This window comes from Ictalurus furcatus, chromosome 2 (genome assembly GCF_023375685.1).
Source record: "Ictalurus furcatus strain D&B chromosome 2, Billie_1.0, whole genome shotgun sequence".
NCBI classification, from domain to species: Eukaryota; Metazoa; Chordata; class Actinopteri; order Siluriformes; family Ictaluridae; genus Ictalurus; species Ictalurus furcatus.
This window is the reverse complement of record NC_071256.1, coordinates 12,117,022-12,138,777: the sequence shown is the minus strand read 5'-3', so window position 1 is coordinate 12,138,777 and position 21,756 is coordinate 12,117,022. Positions and strand designations below refer to the sequence as shown.

Below are 21,756 nucleotides of genomic sequence, written 5' to 3'. Positions count from 1 at the left end.
ATCATCCTTTTGGCCTTCGTCAGTTTTGGCCCCGTACGCCATTTAAAAAAAAGAAAAAGAAACTGTCGGTTGTGTTCCCGAAGTCAACAATGATAACTCAATTCATCTAACACTCCTATAAAACTTCATCCAACTCACTTAAATAAGTAAATATAAAAGATGAAAATCAATATTGGAATGTAGTGTCATTAATCTAACTACAGAGGTCACTGTATTCAAATAACTGAACAAGGACGGCAAATGACTTGGATTTTTGCTCAATTTTATTACTTTAAACAAAACCTTTTCAATTGGTAATTTAAATTAACCATCATGAGAATGTGATGTAACATAAAAACTCAAGAGTAGAGGAAAATATTCACAGTGCAAACATCTCTGAAGCAGATCATTACATGCTGTGCCCACCGCCCATGCTATATCCAGTTGGAACAGTAACAATATTTATTATACCGTTAATGATCGGCCTCCTCCAATTAGAAAAACAAAAGGGAGATGTAAAAAGGGCACATTTCTATTCACATATCTAAAGTGCCTGTTTTACAGCCTCTACATAGTTAATGCCAAAACCATCAGAAAACAATTAACAGATCCAAAATATGCATCAAAAAATTCTGAGCAAATTATTACATCAGCCTTCATTATTAAAGGAGGCTCCCCTCTTCATGTGGCAGAGTTTAGCATGGTTAAATCATTAATTTCTATGGAACACAAACAAAATAATCAGCTTGAACAGTAGTCTTTATAATATGCAGAAATGTTTACTCGCTGTACCATCGAGCTTTATAAAACAACTCGCATGAAGTGTCAAGGTCTTAAACAGGTGCTTCGTTTTGTCCATCCTTCGTCCTGTTGTCTTTCTCCTCTTTATCTTTGTCTTTCTCCTCCTTGTCCTTGTCCTTATTCTTTTTTGATTTCTTTTTCTTATGCTTGTGTTTTTGTCCCTTGGCATCAGACTCCGATTCGTTGCCTACATGCTTCTTGTGTTTTTTGTGTTTCTTGTGCTTTTTGTGCTTCTTCTTCTCCTTCTTCTCCTTCTTCTCTTTCTTCTTTTTCTTGCTGTCCTGACTACCTGGTGAGCTTGGGCTGCTGCTGTTGGCATGACTTCCAGTGGGGCTAGCACTCCTACTGTGGACAGGACTTACACTGCTTTCCTGTCCCTTTTCCTTTGGCTCCGCCTTGTTATCTGGATCTGATGCGTCGCTGTCACTCTCGCTGTAGTCTGGGACAAAGGCAGCCTCGTCTGTCTCCCGTGTCAAGTCTGAGGACAAACGCATGGAACGGGCTGAAGGAGGCTTTATTCGAGCATCACTTCTCTCAGCATCACTCCTGGTCTCTATCAATGTGGTGCTTTGGTTCACTTTGTGTTGCTCCTTGTCCTTTGCGATCCGATTATCAGAGTGCCTTGTTCCTTCTCTGTGTACTGCCTTGTCTGCTTTAGAGTCCTCAGAGGAAGCCCTTTTGGACTCCCGAGACAATACCTTCCTCTCTGCGGAAGGACTATATTCAGACATCCTGGACTCCTGGGATGCAATAGGCACCCTTTTAGTGGTGTCTGTTGGCATTTTTGAGGGTGGAGATGGTGAGTCTTTCTTCCTGAGCTGTTCTCTTGATTTCGTGTCTCTCTGACGAAAATCTGTGTGGTCTTTTGTGCTGCTGCGGTTGTCCTGTTTCTTGTCACCAAGACTTGAATTGTTTTCCCTACTTGATGGCTTCCTGGATGTTGATGCAGTCCTATCAGTCTGTCTGTCTCTGGAAGACTGAGATGAGGAGCTTCTCTCACTTCCATGGTCACTTCCTTTCTCCTGTACTCGCTCCCGGTCCTGATTTAACGTACCAGGTTTCTTTCTGTCTGAGGCATCACGATCAGAGTTGCTTCTGTCTCGTTCTTTGCCTCTATCACGCTCCCTTTCCCAATCAGTGTCTTTCTCCTTATCACCTGACAGATCCTTGGAAGGTTTAGCCTCAAGTTGAACATCATTAAAGTCATGGAGTGTTTTACTAGTCTCCTTGTCGCTAGATAGTGAAGTAGCAAGAGCAGCCGTATTAGCAGCGGAAGCATTTCCATTTCCAGAAGAGGCATGTGTGACCTTGGATTCATCTTCCTCAGATTCAAAGTCTTCCTTCTCCCATTTGGAGCGAGGTACCTGGATCATGACTATTTCATCCTCAGCAGGTGTTGAGCTATCATTGGTGTATTCCTCCAGCGTTTTCACCACAGTCTTCTTCAGGTCTGGTTTCTCCTCATGCCTTTTGATGGGACTACCGCCAGTCGAGCTGGTGCTGTCAAGACACAATGGACTTTAGTGTATAATGTCCACATGCAAAATTTTATTATTTTACATATCATGAAGAGGAGTAGGGGTGTCAGGGGTGAATACTTATGTAAATCACAACAATTTAACTTGTAAATAATTTTGCAAACTACAGGGTGTCCTTAAAGTCAGGACCCAGTGGGAATGTTTTGATCAAACATGTTGAACTGAATATGTTGAGCAAAACCTGCAAAATAGAGCAGGTAAAATGTAAAGTGCAAGGGTGAACATGTAGGCGGGGGTCAAATAAAAAGAAAAAAAAGAATCAGCAATAAGCTAATAAGCAGCAGTTCTTAGGATAAAATTAGGATAGTTAGGATAGTTTTGCTCATGAGAGAAGTCAAAGGAAAATGGTCAGACTGGTTTAAGCTGACAAGGCGGCTACCACCGTTACTCAAACAACCAGACAATGTTTTTCCCTATCTTCAACTGTCCGGTTTCTGTGAGCCTGTGCCTACTGTAGCCTCGGATTCCTGTTCTTGGTTGACAGTTGCGGAACCTGATGTTGACTTCTGCCGTTGTAGCCCATCCACCTCAAAGTTCAATGTATTGTAAAATCAGAGATGCTTTTCTGCTCACCACTATTGTACAGAGCGGTGAACCAAGAAGAGAAAGTTGAGGCTACAGTTTGCCACCTCACCTGGTTATTTGAGTTACCATATCCTTTCTATCAGCTCAAACCAGTCTGGCCATTCTTCTCTGACTTCTCATATCAACAAGGCTCTTCCAAATGCAGAACTGTCACTAACTGGATGTTTTTGTTTGTTTCACCATTCTGAATGAATTCTTGAGACTGAAAATCCCAGGAGATCATCAGTTTCTGAACTACTCAAGCTAGTCTGTCTAGTACCAACAACCATGCCACAGTCACCAAGGGTCACTGAGATCATATTGTGTCACTGACATAATAATTGACTGCATGAATAAGCAGGTATACAGATGTTCCTATTACAGTGGCAGGTGAGCGTATATGCTTTGCTTAATGGCATGATAATAGTTCCACTCAAATGTACATATATTGAAAATAAACAAGTAAAATCACACGTCTTAACTGTCTCTGCAATAAAACCAGATTCTAATTTTCATAAGCATTGAGTGCATGTCTATAATTTATAAAACTAACGTACAAGAAATAGATTCATCTTACCTGGTGTAATCAACCAATGTGGATCCAGATCGGTCTGTGCCATGCCCCTGTCGTCGTAGCTTGACCTTTGACTTCTGGTCTAGTTTGTTCTTCCCAGCACCAGATTCTTCTGAAGAAAGTCGCTCAGTACTCACAATCCTCTTTCCAATCTCACGATTGAGTTTGATCTTTCTAACAGGTTCAGGTTTAATATCCATCAGAGAAGGAATGGCAGGCTTCTCCTTCTGCATCGGCTTCTCATTCTCCACCTTCGGCTTGGGCTTGGGCGAGACGTTGGCAATCTCAGCAACTTCCACCCTTGGAGATTTGTTGGGCATAAACTCTGACTCCTTCACAAGTGGCTTTTCCTCTTTTCGTTTCCTTTTTTCCCCCTTCATCTCACTTGCTTTGCTGACAGGTTTCTCATCAGCTTTGATGGGCTTTTCCAACTTGGGCTTTCCATCTTTAGCAGGAGGTTTCTCAACTTTTGTAGAGTCTTTGACTGGTTCTTTTTTATCTTTAGGTTCATCTTTGACTGCTTTTTGCTCTTGGTGTTGCTTGACCGGTCTAGACTGGGCCAATTTGCGAGGAAGCATGAGTTTCTCAGAAGTATGTGGTTTACTTCCATCAGTCTTCTGAGGAGGCTCTTCTTTGATCCTTTTAATGGCTGGTTCAGTGGGAACAACTCTTTCCCGCCCTGAATCTGCATCCTTTTCTCTGGCAGGCTTGGTGCTTTTTGCCGGAGCTTCTTTCTTTTGTGTACCACTCTCAGTCTTGCGTTTAACTTTTTCGGTCTTGCTTTTGGTTTTATCTTTTTTCTCCTTGTCTGAAGCACTCTTGTAGGGCACAGAGGCACTATCCATGGGCTCATCCCTGACTGGTGTGGCATCATCACGACTCGAGTTCATCAGCATCGAGTCTCCCTTACGTTCATCTTTCTTAGATTCCTCCATTGAGTCAGAATGGCTAAACATGTCTCCCTCCTCCCCTTTCCTTTTTTTCCTATGTTTCTTGTGTTTCAGGCCCTTAGAGTCCACAGCAGTGCTTGTGGTTGGCTCTCGTTCTTTGGTGGGTTTCAGGCTTTCTTTGTTTATCCCTCTTCCAACTGCCATATTGTTGACATGAAGATGGCCGTACTTTTCTGCACACCTTTCCTGATAAGTCAATGGACGATTTCTTGGTGGGATGCCATGTGGTGGATAGTCCTCTCGGCGACCCCTGCCATACGGCGAGTTGTCTCTAGGTCTGTGAGGTGGGAAACGCTCTGGAGAATATGGATCTCGTCCACCTGGACCACGGCCTCTGATCTGACCACCTTGTGGCCCCTCGTAATTCTTGAAATACTTCTCATACCACTCTCTGTACTCTCTCTCCCACTCGCGATACCTTTCCCTTTCATAGGGATCGCTTTGATCAAGCACTCGCCCATAGTAAGCTTTGGCATCATATGGAGGAATCTCTCTGTACCTTCCGCCATATTTGCGGTCCTCTACCTGAGAAGCTGGAGGCAGTTTCTTGCCAGGACTTTGGGCCCTATAGATTGGTGACCTAGAGCGAGATCGATAGACACCTCCACTCACTCCTCCTCCATCCCGCCCTCTATAGGAAGGAGAGCGTGTTCGGGAGCGATGGTATGGGGGTGTGCGTGATCTAGAACGATAACTGCGGCTACGACCTCTGCCTCTTCGGGAGTATGGAGAGTAGGAACGAGAACGGGATCGGGAACGAGAACGGGAACGCGATCTAGAGCGAGATCGTGATATGGAGCGTGAATAAGAACGTGGAGATCGAGAACGGGATCTGGACTTTGAGTAAGAGTAGGATGAGCCACTGTAGGAGGATCGATATGGAGACTTTGACCTGTAGGGAAAATAATAGATTGCTTTCATTATCAAGTCTCAATTCAATTTATGTTCAGTTGGAAAAAAACATTGGTTAGACAATACATACCTGGAATAGGACCGCCTTCTCTCCTTCTGGATCTTTCTGTACTCCAACAACTCTTTGGCAAAGTCATTGGTAAACTCCTCAAGTTTGGACTTCTCCCTAACAGTAAATCAAAAAGGGAACGATTTATTCAAAAACAAGGAGGGAAATAAAACTGGATTATTAAAATGAAGTTTAGCAGACATATGGTGTCTACTAAGTGCAGATCATGAGCGCAGACCATTTACATTTCAAAATATTAATAAGGTATATTCTGAGTTCAAGGCAAAAGTCATCATTCATAATTTAGGAAATTCACAAATAAAAAACAGCTACAGTTTACATACTCTTCCTTCAGTCGACGCTGCTGTCTATAGAACTCCTCCTTGGACAGTAAGTGTGCTGCTGGTATTGGGGGTACTGGAGGGTTTGTGAGTGGGGGCTGAGTACCTGGTGGAACCCAGGGACTGGGTACATTTGTTGGGGCAGGAGGGTAACCTGGGGGAGGCATGTTGAAAGGGGGGGGAAGTTGTTGCCCCTGAGGGAACTGCATTGGGAACTGTGGAGGCACAACACCAGGCAGGTGGGGCAAAGTATGCTGAGGGGGAGGGAACAGAGAGGGAGGGTAAAGGTTTGGAGCAACAGGAGGAGGTTGGACTGGAGGAACTAGTGTCCTTGGGTGCCGATCATTAAGGAGGGGCCGGCCTCGGCCTGAGGACCTAAAAAATTTGTAAAAAGACCAATTTACCAAAAACAAACCCCCAAAAGCATTTCATTTCTGAATATATTTTTTTTAGGATTCAACATATCTACAGATACGCATCTATTATTACTGATCACAGTGATTTGACAAAACTGTGCCAGGGTAATGGATTTGTGTATGAATGCCCAATTGAAAAGAGGCTGAAAATTTATACTGTTCTGGCCCATTCATTTTGACAAACTAGGCAATTATCTTGTGCGTCATTAGAAGAAGGACAGTCAAATATTTCCAAACTGTTCTGCCACCTGCTAGGAACTTCATCACAAATTATGTCTCCTCACAAAACTCTAGGCGAGTGCTCCCTGTAAGCACACTTTCGAAATGAATCAATTGATGCTCATGTGATGCTATACATTTTAATTTGTACTTTTTTTTGCCTTTGAATTAATCTATTATGTTATGAATGTTTTCAAACAGTGACATTTGTTCTAACAGCCTTTGTAACAAGAAAGTATTTTTGTTAACTAGCATTAGAGCATAGACATTTTAATAGCTTTTTAGAATGTGCTTACATTGAGGACTTTATTGTTTACACAAGACATTTTTGCCAGACACATTCAGTTTTCTAACACTAAAAATACTAAGCAATAACTGCTGTAACATGCAACAATACTCACGGATCCCATGCAGGCCGGGGTGCCGGCAGTCTTGGGGCGCCAGGCCTCAACGGTCCTAAGAATTAAATCATTCAGCATGCCAGAATAAGAAAACAGATAGAAGTTTCCGCAGAAAATGGGTTTTCCAAAAAATTTACCTTTTTATTATGTTTCTTCAAGCACAGTTGCTTTCAGATTTTCAATATGCTAACATACACATTGTAATGCATTATAATGAACGTTATCAATTTACCTGTAGAACCTTTAAAGAAATTTACATTAAATGCTTAAAGAAATATCACACTTTATCAGCATTTCTGCTGACCCTCATAAATCTGATTTTATTAGCCAAACGATCAGAAGATAAGTGTACAAAGCCTCACCTGATCTGGGAATGGGGAGAGGAAGTGTGTGCACATGTGGCTGGCTGATCACTGGAACGTGGTGCCCCTAAGGAATATAAACAACATAGAATGTCACTGATGCACATACAAAGTGACCTTATTAAATTTTAAATGTCAGACTGTGAGCCCATGAGTATATGCAATACTTTTGGAATAACTGGAGTAGGAAGCAGACTGTCAGATAATATCACAGATGTTGGCTGTGTTTCTGGCTCTCTGTGGGGGAAAAAACAACAACAAATACTCTGCATTAAACACACAGAAAGCAATAAATCCGATACTTTCAACTTTAAATTATTTAATCCGTTATGTTATTCATATCAGTGTAGCAGAATTTAACAATATTGCCACAATATACAGGAATAATTTTGCTGAACTTGGCAAACAATTCAGAAGAATATAACAATACTACAGGACAGAACCTGAGCACCAATGCTGAAAAACAGCAATGTTAAACAACAATGCAGCAGAAAATACTGTTGCTTACTTAGGTATGACAACATCATCTTGCTTGGGCTGCTGTGGTGGAGAAAGAGCCACTGCGGGGGAGGAACTATTGTTTACGGCCACAGGTGAAGCATCAACCTCAGGAGGCATCGCTGAAGACTGCTGAGTGACAGTAATGGGTGGCGTAATGGCAGGGGGTGGGGCTACGGCAGCAGGTGGGTTCTGGGGTGGCGTGTGAGCGCGTAGCGGATCCTGCTGGCGGGAATTTAGAAGTTTGAGGGGCTGAACAGGGCGCTGGACGCGGGGTTGAGGCTGGGGTGCGGGGACAGAACTCTGAGCAGCAGCTTTGCGAATTCTCTTGGTGTAGCCGGTTTCATTCCTGAAGTTGTTCACAGCCTGAACAATTAAAAGTTGAACTTGTAAGTAGTAGTCTAAAGCGTAGATATGTAACCATGTTACCTGAGCTAATTAAATTTTTAAATACATCTAAAATGCTATCCTGTGTTTCTATCCACAGCTTGTACGTTCTTACTTGACGTAGGAATTTGTTGGCAATTAAAGCATCAGGTGAAACATCAGACTGGTTGCAGGTGGGACAAACGTGTTCCTCTGACTCCAACAAAGTTGTTCGAATACCTGTAGATAGTGAACATGGTAAATATTTTTACGCCACTAGTGAATAAGTCGTTCTTTGATGGGAATGAAATCTCTAACTTTTACAAACCAAATACAGATGCACTTCCCTACCTACTGTTGTGTTAATACTCAATACATTGCTCAGTAAAATCTTTTCTTACAGGACCGACAATGATGACGTGAAATCCTCACCTAGCTTAAAGCAATGTAGTACATTTGAGAAAACAAGAAACTGTGATTGTTGAACTAACTCACATTCATCACAGTAACTGTTTCCGCAGCAGGGAATCACAACGGCATCAGCCATGAGGTCTTTACAGATCAGACAGAGCAGCTCATCTGGAACAGGATCTTCATCATCAGAAGAGGATGACTGTTCCTGAGGGACAAAGGGTGGCTTCTCCTTCTTTCCAATTGCATAAGCTTCACTGTTAAAGCACAAAAACTGCATGAGCAAATTGAACGCAGTTACAAAATACTAAGGACTGGGCATCAGAGAAGGAACACTATGGCATGTGCTGATCATTGGTCACATTGTAGTTTGGATAGTAGAATATCGTGCACGTTAAAGATCACATTACATATTGTTTAACCAACAACCAGCAGTTGATTGAACACAGGGCTAGTGTAATGTTTAGAGAGTTTGTGCTTACGCGTCAATGGTGGGAATGGCATAAGTGCCAGTGTTGGTCAGCATGGCGCCTTTAATATTTGGATCGTCCACTTCCATCATGAAGCTGCGAGGAATCCCTGTGCTCTTTTTAATCCTCTGAGGCGCCTCAAAACTTTTATCCTGCTAACACAACAGTCAGGTCTAATTAGGATTAAGGAAAATCACTTTCAATTATTTTTATTCGTATTTTTAACAATACTTTAGATTTTTAAGTGTCATATTAAATGGGAATTAATGTTAGATTCATATAGATTCATTCAAATTAGTTTACTTCCTTTCTATAAATATTATAACAAATATAACTTTTGCACATGTTCTACCTACTTATAAAAAAAAAACATGCACAAAGTCACTTTTTTGTACTTTGGGCCATATGAAAGGTGCTACAACTATTATGATGAATATCACTATTACTACTATTAATGAAAACCCAGTTACCCCATTGGTCGGGCAGTTTCGGATGTAGTGTCCACTTTTCCCACAGCGAAAGCAGGTGTAATTTGGAGGAGGAGGACCCACCGGCTTCTTTGTGTAACTGAGAAGAGAAAAATCTCAATGTAAAACTAATTTCTTTCCAGTAATTAAGTTTAGCTAAACCACTTTTCTGAAGTAAATACTGTGGCTTGGAAGATTATGAAGGTGATGGAGGGATGAAAGGAAGGAAGGAGGGATAGAAGGGATTACTCTTGAAGCTGGGATCATCACAAAAAAGGTGGAAGAGTGGTAATTAATAGGACAACATATTTCAATAATCACTTAGAATAAAAGTGATATATGTAATGTTTAATACTTACTGAATGGGGTCGTATTCGTGATTGGACTGTGACATCATTGCTTTGATTTTGTCTTCTTCCGAGGCGTTTGCCTCTGCAAGATTCGCCGTCTGTTCAATAGGCATTTTCAAATGATGACACATTAATAATAAAACTTTAACTCGCTTATAAAGAGACCAGAGATCCTTCAGGCTGTAAAGAGAAGCTGCTCCATTGCTTTACTTGTTTAAAAATGCTGAAATATCTGACAGGGAGTACCGTAAGCCACAAAACATTTACCCTTTCAGTGCTTTACAGTAAATGAGTAATCCAATAAATTCGCAGGTACACTAGGTACAAGCACACTAACTAAAAGAGTGGCAAATGAGGACTGGATAAATATATGTAAAATTATTTACGTTATTCTGATTTTGCAAGGTTTACGCAATCATCACATCACACATTTAGTTACCACAATCTTAAAGAAAAAAAAAACCCTGGCTTTGTTAAGTTTAACATAATATTTCAAACATTTGCAAATGCACAGTTAAGCATGATGGCGTTTATCCACTTTGCTGTTATCCAGCCCACTGGTAACATGAGCTGATTATTGTTATACTTTGAAATATATTGTTGCATGAAATACCCACAGTGTTGTTGCTCTGATCAATTCTAGAATTTACTGCAACTACTGCACACATTTCTATAATAGACAACAGTCTTGAGGAAGTGCATTACAGGTTTGAGATCAAATGACTTAACGAGGGACACAATAAGTCTCGGCAACATTTCTGATCAACACTCATTTGAGTTACTTTACCAGACAGACCTCCATGCTTACGTTTAGCAAGCTAAACGAGCTGACCTGACGAGCAGGGTGTGCAAGTCACTAGCTAGCATTATATTCCAGCTGGATCATCCAGTTTTCCAGTTAGCAACTATCTGAATTTGAATCGAGGCTGAAAGCATTGCGTTGTGCAAGGAATGACGACACAATTGACCTGAACCGAGGTTCACTTAAGAGGAATGAAAGGTTTAGGGTAGGTATCATGATATGAAATTGTATAACAGCACATAAAACAGCTAAACCTAGCGCATACATTTATAGTATATTTACATACTGTTCATTCACAAAATAAGAAACTTAAATAAGAAATGATTTCTTATATTGGAAAAATATGCTTTATGGCTGGTGCCATTATAAAGTCCATATCTGAGAAAATCTTCACAGTAAAACAGTCCATGTTTCTTTAAAAAAATAAATAAATCTACTTCAGCAGTGACATGGCTTCGAAGAAACAAAAATCCAAAATTCGTTTCAGTCTTCAATAAATTGGGAAAAATAAAAGACTTTTAGTGCATGCCCTGTCACAGCGCTAAAGACAGAGAGCACCCTCTTTACAGCATAAAGTATTCTCATGGCTCACACACTTTACATCAACAACCAGCATTATAGAATATACAGGCTGTAATTTATAATTATAGTGCTAACATCAATCTTAATCTCATATCATTTGTTATAACTAATAAACGTGTCGAAGCTTGTTTGAGTTTTAATGTCATTCGTGTCTCTGCTCATTTATTTTGTCAAATCTCGATAAGGCCATGCGACATGAAAGTCTGGAGGTGTTCAACAATGTTACAACAGTGTTGGAAGTAAATAATAGTGGTCTTGGATCCTTCCACACAGAGAAATAGCTTGTTCATTTGTAAGTCACTTTGGATAAAAGCGTCTGCTAAATGAATAAATGCAAATAAATGGAAATGTTCCAATTTGGCACAGTATCAGATCAGAATCACAACAAACCATTTCTGGACAGAAGGAAGGATCTGATCATGTCATCTTTTATAACAGCAGTTTTTACAGTAGTTCTGGTTGCAAGGCAATTCACAGGTTTATAATAATCTGCTCATTCTAATACGCTATGTCTCTGTTATAACTTACAGAAAGACTTATATGACAGACAATCCACATAAATGCGTTAAAAATATGTACATCACTGACGAAGTTTTACGTGAGGGAACATTTATTCGCCATTTTTGGAAGGAGTCGCCAGTGTCAGAAGTAAAGCGGTTTCTTTAATTTTTCAAAAACGGGAAAGTCTTCAGACTTTCAGAAAAAACAGAGGGCTTTGTGGCTTCTCTAACATGACAAGCTGCATTCTTTAAGAGAAAAAAAAGGCTGGTGAGGATCGTTCTAGACAGCTGCTACAACATACGTGATAAGAGGACATTGTTAACATGTATGTCCAAATTCAATTCAGAATTAACTATGAACAGATTTTTTAAAAATGTATACAAAATCTCCAAACCCTTAGGTCACATCAGTCTTATGAGGTTAAACACTGGGAAATTTCCCATCATGATAAAGATGAGCAGAAAAATGTCTTTGTTTGAAACACCAGTCAAGTCACCTAGACTCACTCAAAATAATTTACCTAAAAAACCTCCAGAAAGGTAATACTAACACAAAAATCTAATTCTTCCCAGTTAAACATCCAATACATCAAACACATGCAGAGAAGTTGGTAATTACACGTAAACCCCTGATGCGCGTAATGTGGAAAGCCAAATTGTGATTTCTGTAGTAACCGTAACCACATTGTGCTTTACTGACAACACATCAATCATGACGGGCATGTGCTGAATTAGTTATGCCATATACATCACAATTTTCAACACACAGTAGTATTATTGTGGTCATTTTAAAAATAGTTAGCAAGTTTAAAGAAAAGCACATTAGAACGTGACGATAAACACTATTTCACCTCACGACGATACTCATTTAACATTAAATAAAAATTAAAAATTAAAAATCAACCTCTAAGTTGTTCAGGAATTTGTCAAAGATTCAATGTGACGTCACAAAACATACCAAATGTCACAATCAGAAACAATGTTTATTTTAAACAGGTCGTCCTTCAACAGAATATTTTTACTAAAAAGAAGCTATATTGACATGCACTACATTTACACACAATTAACAAACACCACAAACAAATTAAATGTACCTTAGAGAGCTGGGCCAGAGAAATGGAGGGAGAATCATCAATCTGTTTATAAAAAAACAAAATATTGCACAAGATATTATATTGCAATGACATCAAACAATGAAATGGCTCCAAACTCAGTCACAATGTATTCAACTACAAACTTGTATTTTATACAGACATACAAACAAAAACTTTTAAACCATTTTACAAAAGTGCTTTGTCCTCGCTAGTTGAATTAGCGCCACATCATCCATCAAAACATGCTGAAATGTTAATAATGCCACAGCTGACTTTACCGTAATGTAAAGATCCTCGTTTTGGCACAACTTCAGGACAAAAAGTGAAAACACGAGGCCGTGTGAATGATGTTATAACATTTTAAAACGCAGGGATTTTATTGATAAATCTCAACGTTGTTCAGCATTATACAAACACTTACTTTGGTCAGAAATAAAATTAAATGAGTGGAACTGTGAGCACTGATGAGACATCATTGCAAATTTGAACACAAGACGATTTAATAAAAATAATAGTGGATGAGATTTTTACGGCTAGCCATTTTGTTCAAGTGTAGCAAATTATAAATATCACTTGAGCATGACAAAGAATAAACAGAACATTTAAATTGGAATAAATATTTGTCAAAAATGCAACATTTGCACAAACGTGACTGACAAGTGTCATCATACACAAAAAAATGACCATGTACAGTTACCATGGAGACAAGCACAGCTCAATCCAGTAATAGAAAAAATATATAATTATATATTAAAATATCAATGTCATGATCGCAATAAGTTCAAAACAATGCTAGATGCATTACTGTACATAATAATGTCATACTTATCATTTACAAAATTGATTATTATATAAAAAGCTTTTACAATAAAAAGTGCAAAAATACATCCGACCCCCCCAATATAAAATTAAAAAAAGAGGAAGAAAAAAAGGGAAACAATGTAAATACCAACCCCAACTGGTACTAACATTAAAAGACCATCAGCTCATACCACTTGTATGACCTCCTTTACAAAATATGCGTGTGAGAGCAGTATAAGGGTTTGTAAATAAGGAAATGCTTTTTTTTTTCTTTCCACAATTTATCATTTTGAGTCAAATAACTGCTGATCATTTGACCTCTTTGCTAAACTACAGGGAGCAATTTCTGCTAAACAACATAAAACTTCATGTTAATTGGTACAAAAACTAATAAATTAGTATTCTTGTGTGTATGCATTTCATTATATATATATATATATATATATATATATATATATATATATATATATATATATATATATATATATATATATACACACACACACACACACACAATGTTTATATATATATATATATATATATATATATATATATATATATATATATATGTGTGTGTGTGTGTGTGTGTGTGTGTGTGTGTATACACATACATAATATTTTATATATATATATATATATATATATATATATATATATATATATATATATATATATATATATATATATATATATATATATACACACACACACAGGAATTAATTTAGCTCTTTTGCCAAATTACTCTGTGGTGGTGAAAATCTAGATACAGAAGAAGCCACAAGTTGGACAAAATCTCAGGTTTGTGTGAAGTTGCAAATTTGGGAAAGTCTGAACACTGAAGAATAGAGCAATTAAACCTTAACTCTAGTAAAACACCTTTGAAATAAATCACATATTTCCTAAGCCTTATACAATCCTGATAATTTTCTGTTATCCTGTTATACTGATTTTGTTGTTTAGGGAGATCATACTAAACTATCTGCTGAGAGCTGGTAAAATAGCTAACAATAAATTTAGGTAAAGTGCATTCATAAAAAATAAATGGTTTCATAGAAGATACGAAGGAATTACGTTTTACTGTTAAAGGACCCGTTTACTTCTGCCCAAGTAATAGATTCTTCTGCCCAAACTGGGGCTTCTCAATTACGGCGGCCACTTGATACTCATGCCATTGCATGATAATATTCCCTGATACTTAATGTTAACATCTGACTTGGATGACATGTGCAGAAATAAACACAGTGTGAATGAGGTTAAATTCAGGTTGGGATCACGTCACTCAAACCACCTGTGAAGACAATGCACCCCCCAACATCAAAAATCTGGCCAGTAACCCCTGCTGTCATCTTCACAAAGTTCATGTTGAATCAAGCTATTTATGAATTTTTATTAAATTAATGAGCCACGCCTTTGATGCATGCAATGGGTTGATTTGTGGTATGCTGCTTAAGCATTTTGCAAAAATTACCTAAACTGCTATTTTAGAACTGTACACCGATCAGCCTTAATCTTGTTCCCTTTGAATGTGTGCTGTGGTGTCTGGCACTAAGACGTTAGCAGCAAATCCTGTCCTGCAAGTTGCGAGGTGGGGCCTCCATAGTTTGGACTTGTTTGTCCAGCACATCCCAAGTCAACACTTCGGTTCCTTAAACCATTCCTGAACAATTTTTGCAGTGTGGCCGTGCGCATTATCCTGCTGAAAGAGGCCACTGCCATTAGGGAATAAGGTTGCCATGAAGGGGTGTACTTGGTCTGCAATAATGTTTAGGTAGGTGGTATGTGTCAAAGTAACAGCCACATGAATGCCAGGACCCAAGGTTTCTCATCAGAACATTGCCCAGAGGATCACAACAGCCAACTTCCCTTCTTCCCATAGTGCATCCTGGTGCCATCTCTTCCTCAACTAAGCGATGCACACACATGCAGCTATCCACAAGATGTAAAGAAAACATTTCTTCCATTGCTCCATGGTCCAGTTCTGATGCTCACGTGCCCAATGTAGGCACTTTCAGTGGTGGACAAGCATCAGCATGGGTATTCTGACCGGTCTGTGGCTACGCAGCCACATATGCAGCAAGCTGTGATGCACTGTGTGTTCTGAGACCTTTCATAACCAGCACAAACTTTTTCAGCAGTTTGTGCTACAGTAGCTCTTCTGTGTGATTGGTCCAGATGAACTAGCCTTCGGTCACTTGCTGCCTAATACATCAGGTGCCCGTGTAATAAGATAATCAATGTTATTCACCTTGTCAGTGATTTTAACGTTATGGCTGATCGGTGTATACTGGTCCTGCAAAGATTCGTCACCTGTACTGTTTTCAACATAAGCTCCATTTGTTACTGCATGAATATAGACTATTTGTGTCAGTGATTTGGACATTTATTCTCAACTATTCTTTAGTTGATAAATGCAAAAAAAATACAAGAATATTAGCACGCACAAGCATTCGTGAAATAGCCAAGGAAGTAGGATTTTTTTCCTCCTCGAACTCAAACAGTGCATGCTGGCACTGTGCAGTGACTAAAGGTACGTACACAACTCAAGTTATTTCAGTCTTTACACTTTGTGGAATTATTAAAATGATATGAGAATAACGTTGATCAAAAAAATCAAAGAACCCACTTGTTTTCCTTAGGAAATGACATTTGATGACAAACATTACAATTTAGTTTATGTTGGGTATTGGCTAGTATGATGGTGGTTGATTTTGAAATAATATCCAACTTGAATCAAATTGTTTTTGCCAAATCTCAAAACCCTGCTAATGATGAAATATGATCAAGTGGTCAGATAAAATGCATTCAAGAAACATGAAAAATATAAGGTGTTAACAGCTACCTCTCGGGGGCGATCCAAACACAAGTGGCCAGCTGTTTACCATCAAGTCACGGGATAGTCAGCAAAGCCGGGTGTTCCTTTAGTTTACTCAGCACAGTGATTGAAGTAATTGCTTCTTGGGTTTAGCGAATTACGAATTGTTTTACATGCCATATTTTCATAATCGGGACTTGAGGTGGCACTACTAATCCAGGGCTTCTGCAGGTTTCAACAAGACTTTTTAAGACCTTTTTGAATGCAATTTTAAGACCTATTTCACATCCATGTTAGCCCACACACACCACATCACGACACACTGGGCGTGCTCAGAAATTCTGACGGGGCAGCACAGTCTGAATGAGTGGTTATTGGTTCTATTTTGTAAGTGTGATCAATACAAATTTCTCTCAAAAACACATTTAAAAGTGAGACTGAATTTTAGAACTTTAGAAAAGTAATGTTACCTCCATAATCCAAACAATTTTTAAGACCTGTCAAAATGGTATTTAAGACATTTTAAGGCCTAAAATTCTGATGATTAGATTGTAGACTTTAAGACCCCACGAAAACCCTGTAATCACATTTTATCATTATTGAGATGCGAGTTTCCATAGTGAACACACTGAAGGGCTGTGGTAATAAATTTGGGAATGGGGAAACTAAAATTGGTTTATTTGCGAACAACAGCAGTGACTTTCTTGTGCTGTACACTTTTGGATGGCAACATCATTAGATTACAACCGCAAAACAAAAACAGAAGTGTTTATAGTTTTACATGTATAACAATAAGACTGAAAACATTGAACACGGTCAGGTCACTTGTTTTTTTTTTTTGGGGGGGGGGGGGGAAGGACTGAAAATAGCGGCACATCTCTAGTTTGGCAATTCAGTTTCAATTTTGCATAAAACGTGCCCAAGCATTAATAGCTTAAAAAAAAATTGTAAAAGCAATTTTACAATTTAAATACGCGTCTAAGTAATTTTACACCAAATTCTTACCCAAGTAAACACGTAAAGAACAATATAATTCAATTTTCCACATTTTCTGTGACTGAATCTCACAAGGTGCACTACATAGGGTGTACTAGGCCATTATATTACATTCTAGAAAGCCTGTATAATTTGCGGGTCAGAAATCATTTGGGATTCGGTTGAACATTTTTGTTCATGTCGAGATTAGACACTGTAACGCCGATCAAAAGTCAAGAACATCAAGAATTTCAGGTATTTTTTGCGTCTGGAACATACAAGGACGGTAACTGAGGACGCAGTCATGGAGAGACAGGAACACACACTCGTTCCGTCATCATTTATTCCACAGAATCCCCGTTCATCACATCATCTGTTTATCCACACCATAATGTTTACACCAACATTCAAAATGTGCATGAAAACAAGTGTTTCATAAAGTGCACTATTAAATATAATTTAAGGAAGAAGTTGGATACTTCATTTAATAAAATAGTGACAATCAGGTACCTTCACCTGAGCATTAATATTAAGCATTACTATTATCATTAACTGTTATGACAATTAGCATAAATTATTTAAACAGACAGAGAAGCTGTTTGGTAAACTTAAAAAAAAAAATAATAAAAAAAATAAACAAACTTTTTTTATTCATAAAACAAAGACAGATTGTACAAAGTACAACAGACAGACTTTTTAAGATCTTATAAAGATCAGTGTGATCAGACAGTACATCAAACTGTACAGTATAGCCCCAGTGTGTGATCAGTGTGTAATACAGTGCAGCAGAAAGTGCACACACTTCCATACACATGGATCAATGTAATTACCAGTCTCAACACAACACATGACACGAAAGAACAAGGCACGAGTGGGTGAGAGAAAAACGGTGTGTAGTGCATGTGTGAAAGATTAGAATAAATGAGCTGGTGTTACATACGGCTTTTGAAGATCCAACTGATGGTTCAGATCGATCACTGCAACACAAACACACTGATAATCAGAGTGGGTTTCAACACAAGCACTACTACTGTTCATTAAAATTGTTAGAATTTACAAACATAAGTAAACAAAAAGTATCAAACAAATAACTGACACAACAAGTGTGATTCTGCAGTAGGTCCATCTGTGAATGCATCCTCCCTACCTGCATGTCTATGTAACTTTCCATACTGGTCTAACTACATGTCTAGTTGTCTGAATCTGTGTCTAAAAACATATTTTCTTGTCTATCTCTGAATAAATTATAGAGAAAAATATCTATTGCACTTCCCACAATGCAATGGAACAGGTTAGTTTCCAAGCAGGTACAGAAGGTACATAATATCCAGAATAAATTATTGTTCTTTAGTGTGTACATGACCCAAACAGGGAATAGAGTGTGAGGTAGAGGTGTACACAAGACTGTATTCATCCCATTCCCACCCACTCCTGAAGGAATTCTGACTAATCCCGCCCTCTTCTGCAGAAAGTTTGACCAATCCTGTCCGCTCCCGCAGCAAATATTAATTGCACCTACATGAACGAAAGGACAAAACCAGCAGGATAACGCAAGCACCATATACAGTCTCATGTTAACGAACATAGCTTTTCTTTATCCTGTGAGCTTCATATCTGACTACAAGCAAGGTAAAAACCACCCGCTCCAGCAAGATGCAGCCCCAGTGCACACAACTAGTCTGACGTTTGGGATTAATGATTGTGACACACACAAAAAAGCTGACTTACATAAGAAATGTTTTGCTGGCTGCCTTTACACCACCGATTGGTATACGCCTGATGATGACAGATGAATTTTTGGGGATTAGAGCGCCATCATCAGTGTATTCTGGAAGAAGAAGAAGCAAAGAATAATTAATAACATGACTGGACAACAACAAACAACAACATGGTCACTGCTGAAACAAAAAAATGAATTATAAAAGGTTTCAACTTATGCAGGTCAATAAATTATCTAATAGTAAAAATGAAAACAATTTAGAGCAGACAACAGTTTTCGAGGTGATCACACTGCCAAGATATTACTTTTACTAATCAGACCAAACAATTAAAAAAAATAATATACACACACACACACACATTTGTCTAAAGCTCAATCAACATACAATGAAATTACATTCATTAACATATTTATAATATCTAGATCAGATGTCAATCCCTCAGATTTTCAGCAACAGAGAAATCACTGTACAGACACCAACCATTTTATAAGCACACCTGCACACCTTCATGCAATTATCTAACCATGTTGCAGAAGCGCATCACTTGATGTTCACATCAAACATCAGAGTGGGGAAAATGTCATCTGAAATTTATTTGACATTACCCTAGTCTTCCTGACTAGAGGTCGACCAATTGATCGGCACCGATAAGCGATCACTGGAACGATTGGTTATGGGCAAAAATCCACACCCATCATTTTTCCCAGTGCAGGAGCAACTGAGAAGAGTCTGCTGTCATTATACAGGACGAGAGCGACCTCTAGAGGAGAAATATAAAACAATCGCTGACCAATTGTGTTGTTATTTGAAGTATTTTTAGTCATTCTGAATATCTATTTTTATGATGTTATTTGAAGTGTTACTTTTAAGTTCAGGTCGGATGTACGTTTTTTTATTTGCTTTAAGTATTAATAGTTAATATATGTATACTCATTTCCTTTTAAAAACTACAGTACATTTTCACAGTGCAGTCAGTACTGTTTATTTTTGTAATAAAAGTTCAACAATATTTCACTTTGAGCGTCATGTTTCCATTCAGTATCAACTACCGGTTGATTAATCGGCAGGTATGTACTGCCCAAGTTGGTTATTGGTAAGTAAGTAAGTAAGTAAGTAAATAAATAAATATCGGTCCACCTCTAATCTTGACGGTTAAACACAGTTTGGTGACTGCGGTCATCAGAAAAGTCGCAGAAATGCCACTCACTGGATGTTTTTCCACACCATTCTGTGGGCAAACACTACAGACTGCTGTGTGTAAGTCCCAAGTCATTTCTGAAATACTCAAACCACCCCATGTGACACCCACAACCATGTTTTTCCCCCATTCTGATGTTTTATGTGCACATGAACATGCTTATGATTGGAAAACTACACGGATGAGCAGGTGTTCCTATTAAAGTGACCGGTTGGTGTACTGTGCAAGTTATTGCTCTAACCTAGAAGACCTTAACCTTTAGTGTAACTACGAGGTTTCTCTGATTGCTGGCCAGACCAGAGACAGTTAACAGATGTGTGTGAGGTTGAGTTTACCTTCTTTAGTCTGGGCGTTGGTAATCTGGAGGTCGCAGTCTGCGGCCTTCAGCTTCTCCCGGCCCATGATCTGGCGCTTCAACTCGCTCACGGTGATGTGCAGCCCGTCGAAAGTCACCGTGTCGTAGTTAAGTTTAGAGGAAAACTTGTAATGAACACAAGACATTTTTTACACACACGTTTTCCTGTCAGATCAGATTATCTACTATCAACACAATGAGCTAACGCTCCCTTTCCTCTCTTATGCCAAGGCCAACAAACCCCATTCAGCCCAAAGCCCAACAACAGCAGCGGAATTAGCAGCTAAAGAAAACCCGCAGGATGTCATGATGGATCCAGAGGAGGTTAATGAATACCAAACACTACAATCAGTCCGGAGTTAAAGATATTACAACGAGAAATAAGGGTCCGGTGAAAGGGAGGTCAATGTTCATTAAAACGTCCGTGTGAACGCCTGAGCAGACTTCACGGCGTCAGCCCGCAACGTCCACTTTCGACAACGGTTTTTTTTTTTTTTTTTTTTTTTTTTTTTTACAAATGCAGAGATTTCCAAATGTAGTCCAAGTGATGGAGAAAAACGCAGTCCCGATCAAGAATCACCCCAGATTAATTGCTCCGCAGACGCTCCGATGGGAAATCCAAAAAATATAAAGAAAACAAAGCGGGAGAGGCCTAAAGCAATGCGGCTAGGCAAACTAGCAGCAAGCTTAGAAGCGAAACGGTCTAAAACACGAAGAACAAAAAAAAAACACGAAGAGTAAATACAATATCCTGCTTCGTCTTTATTCCCACAACAAGTAAACCAATTATGTAGTAATTCCAAGCGCCATTGTTGACATTTCAAAGAGAAAAATCCTAGTTGTGAATACGCGTTTCGTTAACCAGGCCGTTCACTCAACGGGGTTAACCAGGGAGAAGCGCAGGGGCAACGGCAACAACGTCATAAATATGAGACCAACACGGCATTCGTCTGAAACTCGTAACTTGACATTTCTGACTTCGTACTAGGAAAAAAAAATCAAATCAACATGGCTGCTCAAAGCATCAACGGTAAACAAAAGGCATAATCAGTAAACAAATGCTGGACTGGGAAGTGGGAAATGGGACATCGAAATTCGAATTCGGAAATTCGAATTCGGAGTTCATTTTGAACTTCCGTGCATGCGAGTTGCCATGTTTGTCTTTTGTGAGCAACAGGCCACTCAGATTCAGATTCAGCTTTATTGCCAAGTATGCTTACACATACAAGGAATTTGTCTTGGTGACAG

General features: G+C 38.9%; 1 protein-coding gene across 2 annotated transcripts; it reads right to left on the bottom strand.

Moving 5' to 3' along the window:
• Positions 1-245: 245 nt before the first annotated feature.
• rbbp6 (retinoblastoma binding protein 6) lies at positions 246-21,500 on the bottom strand. Of its 2 annotated transcripts, none has more exons than XM_053648257.1 (17): positions 20,489-21,500; positions 18,963-19,062; positions 18,175-18,211; positions 12,647-12,688; positions 9,678-9,766; positions 9,322-9,418; positions 8,864-9,006; positions 8,466-8,638; positions 8,107-8,210; positions 7,615-7,970; positions 7,274-7,343; positions 7,107-7,173; positions 6,745-6,799; positions 5,712-6,083; positions 5,389-5,484; positions 3,460-5,298; positions 246-2,280 (listed from the first exon to the last, which is right to left on the bottom strand). In XM_053648257.1, exons 1-17 carry the CDS (start codon positions 20,652-20,654, stop codon positions 813-815), a joined length of 5,274 nt encoding a protein of 1,757 aa, XP_053504232.1. In that variant the 5' UTR covers positions 20,655-21,500; the 3' UTR covers positions 246-812. The 2 variants fall into 2 exon arrangements, with proteins under 2 accessions (XP_053504232.1, XP_053504240.1); XM_053648265.1 differs by having other exon boundaries at positions 8,864-9,003.
• Positions 21,501-21,756: the final 256 nt, after the last annotated feature.

Coding starts and splice junctions, on each gene's coding strand:
- rbbp6 (XM_053648257.1), bottom strand. CDS start 20,654: ATGTCTTGTGTTCATTACAAGTTTTCCTCTAAACTTAACTACGACACG. Junction 9,007..9,321: donor GAAACTGCCCGACCAATGGG/GTAACTGGGTTT, acceptor CTGTTGTGTTAG/CAGGATAAAAGTTTTGAGGC. Junction 5,485..5,711: donor CAGCGTCGACTGAAGGAAGA/GTATGTAAACTG, acceptor ATTTACTGTTAG/GGAGAAGTCCAAACTTGAGG.